Below are 16547 nucleotides of genomic sequence, written 5' to 3'. Positions count from 1 at the left end.
CATGTCACTTCCTGTTGCCAGCAGGTGGCACTATGACTGTAACTGAATATGAGCATGGTCATGTGTTCAGGACAGAACGTTTATTAAAAGTGTGAAGTTTGTCGCAGATTGGACATTGCCTTCTTGAGTAACAACAACATCCTGTTTCATTGAATTAGCATGCTTTAGCACTTAGCTAAGTATTGCTAGCATGTTTTAACATGTTTCTAGCATGTTTAGAAGTAAATGGCATTTTTAACATGTTGCTAGAATGGCATCAACGTGTTAAACATGACACTTCCTGTTACCAGTAGGTGGCGCTATTACTATAACTGAATGTTCTCATGTAGATGTGTTCAGGACAGAACGCTTATCAAAAGTGTGAAGTTTGGGGCAGATTGGACATTCCATGCCTGAGTTACAGCAAATTCCTATTTAATTGCAATAATAGCATGCTTTAGCACTTAGCTAAGTGTTTGCTAGCATGTTTTAGCATGCTTCTAGTATGTTGTTAGCATGTTTAGCACTTGCTGGCACTTTTTTATATGTTATTAGGAGTCCATAACAGTGTTAAACATGTCACTTCCTGTTGCCAGCAGGTGGCGCTATGACTGTAACTGAATATGAGCATGGTCATGTGTTCAGGACAGAACGCTTATCAAAAGTGTGAAGTTTGGGGCAGATTGGACATTCCATGCCTGAGTTACAGCAACTTCCTGTTTCATGGCGAAACATCGAAATTTGTCAGGCCGCCGAGGACCCGCCCTTTGACGAAAACTCAAGATCTTCGCAATTTAACGTCGCAAAGGCCTTAAGATTACACTCACCAAATTTGAAGATGATCAGATTAAAACTGTAGGAGGAGTTCGTTAAAGTACGAGGCCTGAAAATGGCAAAAACTGCACAAAAATCTGAGAGGAAGTTCAAAATGGCTGACTTCCTGTTGTGTTTAGGGCTATGCTCCAAGAGACTTTTTTGTAGGTATTAGGTCATTACATGTATGTACCGAATTTCGTGCACGTACGTGGAACGTTGCGGGAGGCGCACTCCGTTGAACTTTTATAGGTGGCGCTATCGAGCCGTTTTGCCCCGTCCAATTCTGAAACCTATATCAGATGTAAATTTTCACCAGTTTTGACGCGTGTGCAAAGTTTCGTGAGTTTTCGAGCATGTTTAGGCCCTCAAAAATGCAATTCAATGCGGAGAAGAAGAATAATAATAATAATAATAATAATAATAATAAACAGAGCAATTCCAAGAGGGTCCTCACACCATCGGTGCTCGGGCCCTAATAATAAACAGAGCAATTCCAAGAGGGTCCTCACACCATCGGTGCTCGGGCCCTAATTAAAGCTGCAAGCAGCGATGAAAGGGCCCTCGCACCCGTGCCATCAACACTCGGTGGCTTTAGGAAGACAGAGCATGGTTGGGAAATGTACATTTAAGGAGGTATATATAGTAAGAGTATGTCAAAGTCAGTTACAAAATGTTTTGTATAATGGTGATAATAGCATGCTTCATGACTCAGCTAAGTGTTGCTAGCATGTTTAGTCTGTTTCTAGCATGCTTAGTACACAATAATTATGTGGTTAGTACTGCATTACTGTGTTAACCATGTCAGTTTCTGTTGCCAGTAGGTGGCGTTATGGCTATAACTGAATATGAGCATGGATGTGTGTTCAGGACAGAACTCTTATCAAACGTGTGAAGTTTGGTGCAAATTGGACATTGCCTTCTTGAGTAACAACAAAGTCATGTTTCATTGAATTAACATTCTTTAGCACTTAGCTAAGCATTGTTAGCATGTTTTAACATGTTTCTAGCATGTTTAGAACTCAATGGCATTTTTAACATGTTGCTAGAACGGCATAAAAGTGTTAAACATGTCACTTCCTGTTGCCAGTAGGTGGCGCTATTACTATAACTGAATTTGAGCATAGACATGTGTTCAGGCCATGATTCTTATCAAATGTGTGAAGTTTGGGGCAGATTGGACATTCCATGCCTGAATTACAGCAAATTCCTATTTAATTGCAATAATAGCATGCTTTAGCACTTAGCTAAGAGTTTGCTAGCATGTTTTAGCATGTTTCTAGTATGTTGTTAGCATGTTTAGCACTCGCTGGCACTTTTTTATATGTTATTAGGAGTCCATAACAGTGTTAAACATGTCACTTCCTGCTGCCAGCAGGTGGCGCTATGACTGTAAGCATGATCATGTGTTCAGGACAGAACGCTTATCAAAAGTGTGAAGTTTGGGGCAGATTGGACATTCCTTGCCTGAGTTACAGCAAATTCATATTTAATTACAGTAATATCATTCTTTAACACTTAGCTAAGTGTTTGCTAGCATGTTTTAGCATGTTTCTAGTATGTTGTTAGCATGTTTAACACTTGCTGGCACTTTTTTATATGTTATTAGGAGTCCATAACAGTGTTAAACATGTCACTTCCTGTTGCCAGCAGGTGGCGCTATGACTGTAACTGAATATAAGCATGGTCATGTGTTCAGGACAGAACGCTTATCAAAAGTGTGAAGTTTGGGGCAGATTGGACATTCCATGCCTGAGTTACAGCAAATTCATATTTAATTGCAGTAATATCATTCTTTAGCACTTAGCTAAGTGTTTGCTAGTATGTTTCAGCATGACTCTAGTATGTTGGTAGGATGTTTAGCACCTACTGGCATTTTTTTATATGTTATTAGGAGTCAAGAACAGTGTTAAACGTCACTTCCTGTTGCCAGCAGGTGGCGCTATGACTATAACTAAATATGAGCATGGACATGTGTTCAAGAGATAACTCTTATCAAACGTGTGAAGTTTGGGGTACATTGTACATTGCCTTTTTGAGTAACAACAAAGTCCTGTTTCATTGAATTAGCATGCTTTAGCATTTAGCTAAGTATTGCTAGCATGTTTTAACATGTTTCTAGCATGTTTAGAACTCAATGGCATTTTTAACATGTTGCTAGAACGGCATCAACGTGTTAAACATGTCACTTCCTGGTGCCAGTAGGTGGCGCTATTACTATAACTAAATTTGAGCATAGACATGTGTTCAGGCCATGATTCTTATCAAACGTGTGAAGTTTGGTGCAGATTGGACATTGCCTTCTTGAGTAACAACAACATCCTGTTTCATTGAATTAGCATGCTTTAGCACTTAGCTAAGTATTGCTAACATGTTTTAACATGTTTCTAGCATGTTTAGAAGTCAATGGCATTTTTAACATGTTGCTAGAATGGCATCAACGTGTTAAACATGACACTTCCTGTTACCAGTAGGTGGCGCTATTACTATAACTGAATATTCTCATGTAGATGTGTTCAGGACAGAACGCTTATCAAAAGTGTGAAGTTTGGGGCAGATTGGACATTCCATGCCTGAGTTACAGCAAATTCCTATTTAATTGCAATAATAGCATGCTTTAGCACTTAGCTAAGAGTTTGCTAGCATGTTTTAGCATGCTTCTAGTATGTTGTTAGCATGTTTAGCACTTGCTGGCACCTTTTTATATGTTATTAGGAGTCCATAACAGTGTTAAACATGTCACTTCCTGTTGCCAGCAGGTGGCGCTATGACTATAACTGAATATGAGCATGGTCATGTGTTCAGGACAGAACTCTTATCAAAAGTGTGAAGTTTGGGGCAGATTGGACATTCCATGCCTGAGTTACAGCAACTTCCTGTTTCATGGCGAAACATCGAAATTTGTCAGGCCGCCGAGGACCCGCACTTCGACGAAAACTCAAGATCTTCGCAATTTAACGTCGCAAAGGCCTGAAGTTTACACTCACCAAATTTGAAGATGATCAGATTAAAACTGTAGGAGGAGTTCGTTAAAGTACGAGGCCTGAAAATGGCAAAAACTGCACAAAAATCTGAGAGGAAGTTCAAAATGGCTGACTTCCTGTTGTGTTTAGGGCTACGCTCCAAGAGACTTTTTTGTAGGTATTAGGTAATTACATATATGTACCGAATTTCGTGCACGTACGTGGAACGATGCGGGAGGCGCACTCCGTTGAACTTTTATAGGTGGCGCTATCGAGCCATTTTGCCCCGTCCAATTCTGAAACCTATATCAGATGTAAATTTTCGCCAGTTCTGACGCGTGTGCAAAGTTTCGTGAGTTTTCGAGCATGTTTAGGCCCTCAAAAATGCAATTCAATGCGGAGAAGAAGAATAATAATAATAATAATAATAATAATAATAAACAGAGCAATTCCAAGAGGGTCCTCACACCATCGGTGCTCGGGCCCTAATAAAGATTCCTTGGCCGGGAATATTATGGGTTATTAATGATGTGACGTTGGTCTGTTAAGATGTTATAATACCAGACGAGTGATTAGCGTCATGTTTGTTTGAATGATCTTCATATGAGCCACGAGATTATATGGACACTGCATGTTATAAATGACAAATGGTCGCTTACAGCGTATTTTCCTGTATAATACCTCGTTTCTGTTTATTAACTGTATGCTGAGTAGCGAAATGTCACTGATGTGAATTAAGAATGATTATTTTACATTATGTTTATTGTATGTTTATCATTATCTTTATTGTACTTATTTTCCAGATATGTACATAATTGAATATAACTCTGTGGTCCATCATCCATCTACCTCCAATACACAGAGTGAATCTAATCATCACCTGTCTCCTCATTATGTGCTCTGACCGGCACCCAGAAGGGTTTACTCATCCATTACCTAATCAGAACCTAACAGTCCAAAAGCCTCTCCAACAATGCACCTTCCCCATCACACACACACACACACACACACACACACACACACACACACACACACACACACACACACACACACACACACACACACACACACACACACACACACACACACACACACACACACACACACACACACACAGTAGGTAGTTAGTTTCACTAGTGCACTTTTCACAAGTGCAAAGTTATATTCAGAGAAAGAAAGGTTAATGTCAAACAAAAGCAATTTATTCTGAATATTGTCATTTTTGAACCATTATTTTATATGATTATTTGGTTCAGTCATTACACAGCATCAGTCAAACTCCTCCTAGCAAAATACACACTCTTAGTAAAGAACCAACCAATTTGGGGATGCCAGTTGTGAACTAGTTCAGCACAAATATTCGATAACATACATAGAGAAGCAGCTTGAAAGTTATTTGATTCTGTATAAAGGAAATTAATACGTGAAAATAGCATGAACACTTCCATGAATGCTAATCAGCAATCACATGTAAATATACGGACACAATCAAAATTACAAGTATGTAAAGTGTCTTTTAAACAACAAATATCAACATGCCAACCCAGACAGCAACATAGATCGGCCCAGATTCGGCCCACATCTGTTACACGTGAATCCACACGTTCCAGATGTTTGGGCTCCAAATAAAGTTTGTAGCGTTTATACGCCAACGTATAAATATTATTAATTATTATTCATAACTAATTATGATCAATAATTAATAATTTAATTATTTTCAATTATTTACTGTAACAGAATCAATAATATGATCATTTATCAGTTCATCCAATGAACAGAAAGCATAAACAATTATTAACTCTAGGAAATATAATATCTTCCTGGCCAAGAAAGAATAACCCCCTAACAGTAAATTAAGAAATAGGGTAAAAGCATAGGTAACTTTTGATCGAAGTTCAAGACAATACAATTTGATAAGCACATACACAAGCAATCTCTTTTCAAATACAAACAATACTTTATTGATTATATACTAACACGTACAGCTAATGTCTAACACACACACACACGCACGCATACACACATACAGGTTGCAGACAGGAAGAGAGAAAGAAAGAAATAAAGAAAAGAAATACACAATAAAGAAATACAAAAAAGAAGACTGAGTTTGGGAAGAATGAGTTTAAGGGTGAGGAAGGAATTCCGAATTCCTATATGCACTTAGACATGACCTGAACGAACCATCAAACATTAATTTAACCCTTCTATCGTTTTAGGCAGGTTATTAAAGTTAAAATACACCAGTTCAGCTTTAGTCTGGAGGTTACTTGCTTGTCTTCTCGTTCCTTTTTGGAATTCCTTTGGTCAGCGTCAAAGGGGTTCGTTTGTTGGTTATGGTCTTCTCGTGCCTGGATAGATGCGGCGAGAACCAGTCACGTGTGGCTGGCGGTTGCTGATGGTTGAATGAGTCTTTGAAGTTGAAAGCGTGCGTTGCAGCCGCGAATCGTGGAACGAAACTTTGCAGCAAAACTTAACTTAAAACCGAGACTTTCAATCGGAAAATAAAGGAAGACTTAGAAAAGAAAAGAAGACTTAGACGAGAGTAGTAAGACGGCTTGAATGAAACTGTTTAACCCATGTTCTTCAGATCTTGATTTGGGTTATTTCTGCTCGTTTGTTACATGGTACTAGTTTGCCGGAACTTAGAGAGCTTAGAGCTTTGAGAGCAGCGAGAGAGCTTCGAGAGCAGCGAGAGAGAGAGATTTGTTTTTGGGTCTAAGGTTTTAAACTAAAAGTTTGTCCAACCTCCAGGATGAGTTCTGACCAATTAGACACTGGCTTTGTTTCATCGTAAATCTGGGGTGTTGGTGTGTTTTCTAGCTCTTAAGCAGAGAGGACAGAGGCTACAGTTTAGACATGATTTCTAATTAAAAGAAGATCAAAACATATTACACCGATATCATTCAAGCCATCTTGCTAGTTGTGTTCGTAAGATAGCATTGATATGAAACAGTACACACTGTCATTCACACACCTAATAATTATAACAATTACATGAATTATATGGGATTAAAGCATATCTTATTAGAATGTGCATATAAGTGGTGGAAACACACAGGATTATGTAGTTGCGTGATTGTTTGATTGTAAGTCCATTGAGAATTGTTCTTAAATGATTTTATGTAGTTTATTGATAAGAATCAGTTCTCTGGTTTGAAGAGACAGAACTCTGTTTGTTTTGTTCAGAGGTCTTAAGGAGGAGGGGTCAGGAATGCTGTGGTGTCATTTCTGAACCAATTTGTCTTTTAAAAACCCCCTCATATTGACAAGTTCTTCCTTTAGCTGGGCTCATAAAAGTTCTTAGTTGGGGGTTTTCGTTGGTTTGGTCATTAGAAGGGTCTTTTGCAGACTCTGTGGCGCCAGGATGGGTGACTTATGGCTCTGGACTGTGAGGACACTGTCTTTATCTTAACCAGTCCGTAGTTGGCCACAAAGCTAGCCATTGACCAGTTATTTAGTTAGTGTTGGGGGAGGCTCTTTTAAATAGCCAGAGTGATGAGGATCATTTGACGTTCTGAACAAATCTTCTGTTTTGTTCGGCAGGAAGTAGAGAGTTTGAATTAATTTTCTGGAAGAAAATTAGTCTGTGGTTGATTTCTTCTCATTGTCGTTACAAGTTCAATGTCTCTATTTTACCACTTCAGTTTTGCTCCAAACATGAGCGGAGAAACACACCGTCCGCTTCTGGAGGAGCTGAGAGAGAGAGAGAGAGAGAGAGAGAGAGAGAGAGAGGGAGAGAGAGAGAGAGCAGGAGAGAGAGAGAGAGAGAGATAGAGAGAGAGAGAGAGAGAGAGAGAGAGAGAGAGAGAGAGAGAGAGAGAGAGAGAGAGAGAGAGAGAGAATCCATTTATTACAAAATTTAAAACATTTTCCAGTCAATCAACACACTGTTAAAATAAAATCAGAACAGACAAGACACAATTATCTTAAGAGGGATGCAAAATGCAGGTTATCATCAATAATCGTACACAAAGCCCCCTTATTGCACCAAATCTGATCAAAAGAAACAAGATCATTCCTGGCTTTAAAATATCGAAAATCAATTAAAATTCTAGATTTCACTGAATTGAAAAACACTGCCTCTAAATTATAACTTGTGTCTCGTTCAATTTTATGTTTCCTAGTATTATAAATAGCCATTTTAGCTTGGCCTATCACAAAATTCAAAAGTTGACACCGAAAATGGTGTTTCCTAACATATTTAAAACCACAAATAAAAACTCCAACAGAAATTTTCACCAAAACAAACAAATAAATTCTGTAAAACAATAAACAATGACTTCAGTCTAAAACATTGCATAAATGCATGGAACACAGCCTCTCTCATCAAACAAAATGGACAACCATGACCAACACCAGGGTTTAACACTGAAATGAAAGCATTAACTGCAACTGCGTCTGCGTGATATCTCTGCGCCCAAGTGCTTCGCCTGTGCTTCACCCCAATATAGTATGGAGCTATTCTTGTGCCAATAAAAATGAACGTAGCTTTTCAAGAAACTAATGAAAATATAAATTGAAACTAAATAAATTATCTCTAAAACTGAAAAAGAATAAATTGCAGGCAAATTTTTTGACTTCGTTTTTAATACACTGCATGTTTTGCTAACTATTTCTCATATTTCAATCGTTGATCTGAACTTACAAATGCGCTTCCAGAGTTTCCATTTACGCTTCTGAAGTTTTCGTTTACGCTCCCAGAGTTTTCGTTCGCCGTTCTGACACATTTCTCTCGTGGGGGCGGGGCTAGTAGCAGTGTGTTCTCATTGGTTACTGAGATTTTGATTGATAGCTTCGTGACCTGGAAGTGAAGATGTCAGTGGTGTGTGGATGTGAGCGTCTGTAATCGCAGCTTTCTATTTCATTTTAGTGATATTAAGTTTATATCTGTATTTATTTGCTGCTACACTATATTGTTGAGATGATCTCTTATAGAAGGAATAGTACAGACGAGTGATATTTGCCATTAGGTATCGTCGCTATATCAGGAGGATACTGGATAACGTTAGCCTACTCGTGGTAAGTCTGTTTTTTTTTTTTTTTATAATATACTAATACTATTTATAATACAGTACTGGCTTTTTTCAGGTGGAGAGGCATTTTAGAGCTCAGTGAGAGCCCATAACATTATACAGCTGAGCTGTGTTGTCTTGATTTAACTGTTAGCCCAATCATTACATGACTTGTTTATCTACATTAGGTTACAGTCTTCGATTAGATCATATTTGCTTCGATTAGATCATATTTCCCCCCAGCCACCCCAAACAACATTGAGCTAGAGTACTGTACAGTAGCCTATCTGTAGGCTACTGTATCAGTCAATGACTGATGCCATAGGACCAGAGCGCTGTCAATCACTGCCTGATTCAACTTTGGCAATGTAAAGCCTTTTTTTACCATGCCAATAAAGCTATTTAAACCTGAATTTCTCAACTGCTGATTAATTTGCGATGCAAAGTTTTTGAAAGAGGAGAAACACGACTTGACCACAGGCCACGTCTCTGTTCGTAATATGTAAACACTCAATTATTTTGAAGTATCGCCCTGGTTGCAATATTTATTCTGATTACTTTTGTGTGATAAAGATGACTGATAAAGCTATTATATGCATCTAGTATGAGTAACAAATTGCTTTTTCTGTGTCCATATTTGACTAATAATAATAATGAAAAAAGTGCACTTCAAATGAACATTTCTTTGACAAATGTTACATCTTTAATAGTCTTTAATAATAAATATATGTCCACATTAAAAACTTAATACATGAAAGTAATTATGACTGAAAACATCCAGCAACTAGGGAATACACATCCATATGTTTATATATAGGGCAATACAGCCATCTACTGGTTACACAACAGTATTACAGATGATAAATGCTGCTTGACTCCGAGGTAAATATTTAGTACTGTAAAATCCCTTAAATATATATATAATAAATATTTTAAGTCTGCAACTTGTTACTGTATGGGGAGTTCACAGCAGTTTGTATTGTTAGATTATAATACATTTATTCTCTCATTTTCCAGGGAGTGGAGCAACTTTTCCATAAACAAAAATCTGATGCTGACACAGAGGATGGAGTGATAGTCCCAGAGATCCACTGTCCCTATCAGACAATAATCTTACTTTGTTCAGACACATCACCTTTGAATGACTGGGATCTTGATCTTCAGACACCTGATTTATTTTAATATAAACAATAATATAATTTAATATAAAGGAAATATTTAAATTTCCTCTATATTAAAACAGTTCGCAAGTACACAAGAGGTTTCACTTTATTCTTATTAATCTATGCTGATCTTGGATTAGCATACCAATAGCATATGAATGTTGAGGGGATAGTTCACCCAAAAATACAATTCTCTCTTATTTTACTCACCCTCATGCTGTCCCAGATGCATTTTACTTTCTTTCTACAGATAAACACGAATTAAGATTGTAAGGAAAGTAATCCATCTCTGCGAGTCCTAAAGACGCTTTAAAAACCGCACACAGTGAGCGTGACGGTAATCCATGCGACCTCAGTGGATGAATCAATGCCTTCTGAAGTCAAACAATAGGCTAGATAAAATAATAATAATGTAAACTGTTTTAACTATTAAAAATCTTACGTACATGGGTTACAATCCACTTGTATTATGGACTCACAGAGATGGATTATTTCCTTAAAACTCTTTGTCTATGTTTACGTGAAGAAGAAAGTCATATACATCTGGGATGGCATGAAGGAGAGTAAATGATGAGAGAATGCTCATGTTTTGGGTGGACTATCCTTGTTCTGCTTGTGTCCAGTCACTGCTTTGTTACTTGTACTGCAACAGGAACTGCTCAAAGAATCATTGCAACATTTAAAATGTATATGAATTTTTAAAATGTATTCTGTATTTGTAATTGTGCATTTTGTATAGTAATGTATATCATGAGAATACTGTGCATTACATGTATATTATGCAGTTAATGTTTTGTGGATTCTGGTCTTTCCTGTCACAACATAATTGCATCCAAGACCTTCACTTCGATACTTGTGTATATGCTTTAGTGACAATAAAGAATGTACATTTATTTGAATTCATATTTTCAATTACATTAATTTAACTGGTTGTATAAGTCACGATTGAAACGGTCCATGATTGTTAAAATATATTTAAATTAAATGAAAATGTTAATTAAATGAAATAACTAAATATAATTATCAATTTAAAAAAAATGGCAACAAGAACATTCTTTGTGTGACATATGTAATGAAATGCCCTTTGAGGTCTGTATCTGACAGCAGGCCACGACTGTAATTTTCATTTTGTTTAAATTCCTCTTATTTAAGTGATCATTAATTTTGATGGTGTAAACGTATATCATGCTAACGATGAGTAGTGTGACGGCCATGGCTGCCAACCTTGATTAAGTTACCTGGTTGAAGTTTGACTTTCTTGACGGCTGAATATATCACACACGTTTGCTAGTATTCTCTTTAAACAGCTGAACCTAATCAGAGCCTAACATGCAAAATAATCATCAGGAATAAACAAATATTCTCCGAAAACATTGGACACTACAATATTTTAAGTATTATATACAGACTTACTTTAATGTGCAATTACACCTGAATAGACTGAATAGATCTCTTGTGCTCCTAAAAAGCTTCTGCCAACTAAGTAGTAGCAGCAGGTAAATACAGGTAAAATTAAAAAACAAACATAACTTATCACTAAAATGAAATAGAAAGCTGCGATTACAGATGCTCACATCCACACATAAACACACCACTGACGTCTTCACTTCCAGGTCACGAAGCTGTCAATCAAAAGCTCAGTAACCAATGAGAACACACTGCTACTAGCCCCGCCCCCACGAGAGAAATGTGTCAGAACGGCGAACGAAAACTCTGGGAGCGTAAACGAAAACTTCAGAAGCGTAAATGAAAACTCTGGAAGCGCATTTGTAAGTTCAGATCAACGATTGAAATATGAGAAATAGTTAGCAAAACTTGCAGTGTATTAAAAACGAAGTCAAAAAATTTGCCTGCGATTTGTTCTTTTTCAGTTTTAGAGATAATTTATTTAGTTTCAATTTATATTTTCATTAGTTTCTTGAAAAGCTACGTTCATTTTTATTGGCACAAGAATAGCTCCATAATATAGTCCCAAGACAATATCTGGAAATCACCTAGTGTTAATCTTCATTGCTATTTGTACTCGTTGTGAATATGCAGGCCACAATAAGTAATTAGTTGGGGGGTTTTTTTATCACTTTTACTCATGACATGCTAGCTGGCAACAAAGGATTCCATTCATTATGCTAAGCTAAGTTAGCGCTGGCGTTGCCAAACTAAAACAATGCATGCATTGGGACAAAAATGCGTTTGCCCACCTATCTAAATGTTGGAAAGACGGTGAATAAGCCCTATTTCAAAAAACGGTGGAGTGTTCCTTTAAATGTTTTACACAATTATTAGTGTCAGAACAGCCACAGAGCTGTGGACAAATGTGCACAAACTGAGAGACATAAATAGCCCAACTCAGCGTGAACAACTGAGGAAGTCGTTTTCTCTCTTCTGTTTTTCTCTGATGCCTCAGTCTGTCGTCTAAACGTCCGGACATGAACATCTTTCAAGAGTCCCGCTGCTCCATTTTAGCAGTTCTCCTGCTTTTCCTTCTCCAGGGTGAGTATCTTCAGAAACATCTCAGTTAATGTCTCAACAGGCTGTAAGACACTTCCTTATTTGTGTTTGGTGTGTACGGATATGCATCTGAAAAACTGCTCTTGGTTACATTTATACAGAGTTCAGCTCAGGAAACCTCAAGCCTTATATCTTTAGAGAAAGTGGCCAAATGTAACCAATCGTTATTCTGTTGCAACCAGCATTGTATGTTACAAAATGTATGTTATTTCAGGGTTTTAATTTCACTTGTATTCAGTGCTATGGAAGAATATGTAAGCAAGAGTGCAGTGGAGGAGGGGATGTGAAACACTTTGTAAAGCGCAGATGGACACAGGGGCGAAGAGCCGAAAATACAGCCAGAGATCACGAGTCACTGTGCACATATACAGTACAAACCATTACAGGCCATGAGCTAGAGTCTGAAATTCAGAAATCTTGAGGGAATAAAGTTATTATTTTTCTGTTTTCTTTTTCTGTTCTTAAGAAGATAAGAGTGAATGAGAAGTGTGAGATGGTCTGTGATGATAAACCCTCACCTCAAATGCCGTGAGCTTCTTTTGATGGTTTATTTCATATTTGCCATCTCTGTTCCCTTTTTCTTATTGGTTCTGATGATGTTGTCGCCAAACTAATTAATGTTATGTTGAATGTGAAAAATATGGCATGATTTTGTGATGATTTGTAACCAGAGTTGTTTGTTGTGTGTTGTAGTGTCACAAGCTGATCCAGATGTTCAGGTCCAGCACAAAGCTGTCGGAGACTCACTGGATTTAATTGCTGATTATACAAAAGAAGGTCTTGAAGTGCTGTGGAAATATAATGGAACTGAATTCGCTGAGTATTACAAAGATCAGATCAAACGGGTGAATCCTCAATTATTTCATGAAAGGTTAAAGATGAATAAGGACAATATTAGTATAACAATAGAAGACCTGAAACTCCAGGATTCTGGAAGCTTCTCTATTGTTGCAGAAGGAAAATCTGGTCAACTTCCAACAAAAGTGATTGAGCTGCATGTTCATGGTGAGTTTAACTTGATATTCATCCTGTCAATGCTGTTAATGTAAACACACATAAACATTCAATAACTGGAGTTAAAAATAAGTCTATAATTTACCTGAAGTTAAATAGTTCCTTTATGAAGGAAACCGAACATCTTTAAAAATAATGATTCAAAAAGCGAATTTTTGCAGTGATGTCAGAGAAGATCTTCCAGTGAACAGTTCTAGTGTAAAGAACTATTTTCCATTATAAAAACCCCCAAAACAAAACCTTTTGTACAATTAAGGTTCAATGGATGTGAAAGGTTCTTTATGGAAACATAGACACCAAAAATAATCTTTATTTTCAAAATGTAAATATAATTGACTTTAGTATATTATTCTCCTCCAGATCTCATCAGAGATGTACAGATTGAGTTCAATAATTCCTGGCGCGAGTCAAAAAACATGTGTGAGTTTCATCTTCGGTGTCTGGCGTCCGGTGATCCGAATCCCTCCTACAGCTGGAGTGGAGATCTGGTCAAGACTGGACAGAACCTGAACATCAGCCTCCATCCAGCAGAGAGCGCTACACTCACCTGCACCGCCAACAACACCGTCAGCATCAAGAACACGATCCAGACTGTAGTGTGCACAGGGAAGGTTTCAAGATTCTGTGTAAAAATGTAGAATATTTAAATTCTCAAGTATTAATAAGGATTATACAATTAAAAATGTTATATTTTAAAATAAATAAAGACCACTACAAAAACAGGCCACCTATTTTTGACACCCTTAGAATGGCAAGGTTATGTGTGTATATTGGTTACATTACCCTAAAATGATCTCGTTAGCCTATTTTTTCATCATGATTTGTACATAAAATGTATTAAAACCTGGATGTTACACCCTTCACAGTTTATTAAAAAAGGTATTTTATACTGTTGACTCAGACATTTTGGGTTTAAAGAGTATTTAAGTATTCATAATTATGAAGCTGAAGCATTAATAAATAAAGGAAAATGAAGATATTTGTGTGAGATCTTTGAAAAATGCTACAACGTCTCGTGTAAAAATTGAGACACACTCATCATACAAACCTCAACAATGGAAATATGAACATTTTCAAATCTAAATAGTAATAGAATACAAATGCATAATTTAGTCATGCTGCAATGCATGCTGGGAGTCATGAGTGGATTTTGCTGGTACCCATCATGCACTGCAGTATGAAGCATGTCACCATTGTTTCATGAGCTTCATGAGTGTGGATGTCTGTGAGAGTGAATAACACTGTGGATAATATCTTACGCTCACAATATGTTTTCTTCATTCTTCAGAATATCTGATTGTCACATTAAATGCTGGATGTCACTATAATGTCACACACTGAAAAAAAGTAAACTTTATTTTTTCCTTTTACAAGTTGCATGCAGATTATTTAAAGTAGCCCAAATTTCACACATGGAATTAAGAAAATCTACTTAACCAAGTTAAGTACAATTAACAAAGAAAATAAGTAACTTTAACTAGACTAGTTAGAATTTGTTTAATAATTTCTACTTTTACTTTGCAGTACTCTTTAAAACATTTAATTTTGCCATGCATTTAAAGTGTATGCTTTATTTAGAAACGTCTAAGTAAATAACAACGTAGATATTAGACAACACATCTACACTATATTAATAATGTGGTAACCACCCGAACAACGAGACCTCAATACTTATTAATCATCCATGCCCCAGTGCATGATGGGAACACCAGCATCAGAAAGTTGAGTAGGTTTAACTTCATTTTATAACGTTGATATTTACACTTTAATTTCTACAAGTTTAAAGGGAATACTAATATAGAATTTACTTTGTTTTTTTAAATCTGTGTTTTCTTCACCGTTATTTCTAAGCCTCAACTGGTGCAAAATACAGTGTGTCAATGATCACATCAGGCCATCTGTAATGGATCTGCTTGTTTTACACTCTTTGACCACCAGGTGGTGTGAGCAAATAAAGCCTCGAGAAACAAACCCTTTTGTGAACCACTTGGCTGAAAAGCTTCAATACGTCATGAGGCTTCATCTCGCCACGCCTATATTGAAATGTATTAATGATAAAGCACACTTCTGATCAGTGCATCAGACCACTTCATGATGATGTCACCTGATTTGACACAGTAAAGTCAGTTAAAATAGTCAAAGAAAAGACTTGCATAAGAAATCAAGAGCCCAACTGCTGGACACACTGATCAACATAATGGTGACTTCAAATGTTTGTTCCTCTTTTCTTTAGTGATTTTAATCATTAAAATCAGGTGCCACTAATGGCCAATCATCACTGAATACTTTAATTAACTCCAGCAGTGCTTCAGTGTTATTTTAACTCTGTAGTGTGAACACAAACACTGAATGGTGATCAAAACAACGGATCCGCTTCGTGTCATGGCCGCATTGCCATCGGGTGTGGCCTGTCAATTATTCCTATAGGATGTGCTTTTGTGCACAACATAGTGGAGATGAGCAACTAAATGCCAACGAACAACATGTAAAAGACACCCATGATGATCTATACCTGGAAAGCCAGACAGGATGCCTGAGGCAGCAATCCCAAGCCAGCAACGATCGACCTGAAGCTTTTTCACACACACACACACACACACACACTGAAGCTAAGCAGGGTTGAGTTTGGCCTGAAAGTAGCGATGTGCCAGACGAGGCTTTTGTGAGGCTTTTACAACAAACTGTGTTGGTGCTTTTGGCACAACGCTCTTCTTCGCCATCTGGTGGTCAGTAAAAAGTCCTACACCAACTGTGTCATTCAATGCTTTGTTCATTGGGATGTCATTGTAACGTTTATTTGTCCATTTAATAAGCATATATGTCATTAGCAAGATGGCGGTGTGTGTGTGTGTGTGTGTGTGTGTGTAGTGATAGAGTTTTTCTAATTTCATTGTATTTTGCACAATACAATGACAATAACGACTTTCTGTTCTTAATTTTTACTCGCATCAAACTTGTGTCTTTTCACCCTCTAGGCCAATAAATTAGGAATATGTGATTTTTCATTTTACGAGTTTTTTTTACCAGTGTGTTCCTTACAAAACAACACAAACATGAACATTGTTAAGAAACACAAATATTAAAAGCAATTACAT

At 37.1% G+C, this 16547-nt stretch overlaps 1 protein-coding gene across 1 annotated transcript; it reads left to right on the top strand.

Moving 5' to 3' along the window:
• The first annotated feature begins 12257 nt into the window (after window positions 1–12257).
• LOC308683160 (SLAM family member 8-like) lies at window positions 12258–14821 on the top strand. The gene is made up of 3 exons (XM_081353472.1): window positions 12258–12420; window positions 13132–13443; window positions 13813–14821. The coding sequence occupies exons 1-3, from the start codon at window positions 12357–12359 to the stop codon at window positions 14088–14090; spliced, it is 654 nt and encodes a 217-aa protein (XP_081209598.1). The 5' UTR covers window positions 12258–12356; the 3' UTR covers window positions 14091–14821.
• The last annotated feature ends 1726 nt before the right edge of the window (window positions 14822–16547 follow it).

Source organism: Scardinius erythrophthalmus (genome assembly GCF_964197995.2).
Source record: "Scardinius erythrophthalmus genome assembly, chromosome: 2".
In the NCBI taxonomy this organism is placed as follows: domain Eukaryota; kingdom Metazoa; phylum Chordata; class Actinopteri; order Cypriniformes; family Leuciscidae; genus Scardinius; species Scardinius erythrophthalmus.
Note: the sequence above shows the minus strand (reverse complement) of the source record. Positions and strands in the feature narration are given on the sequence as shown.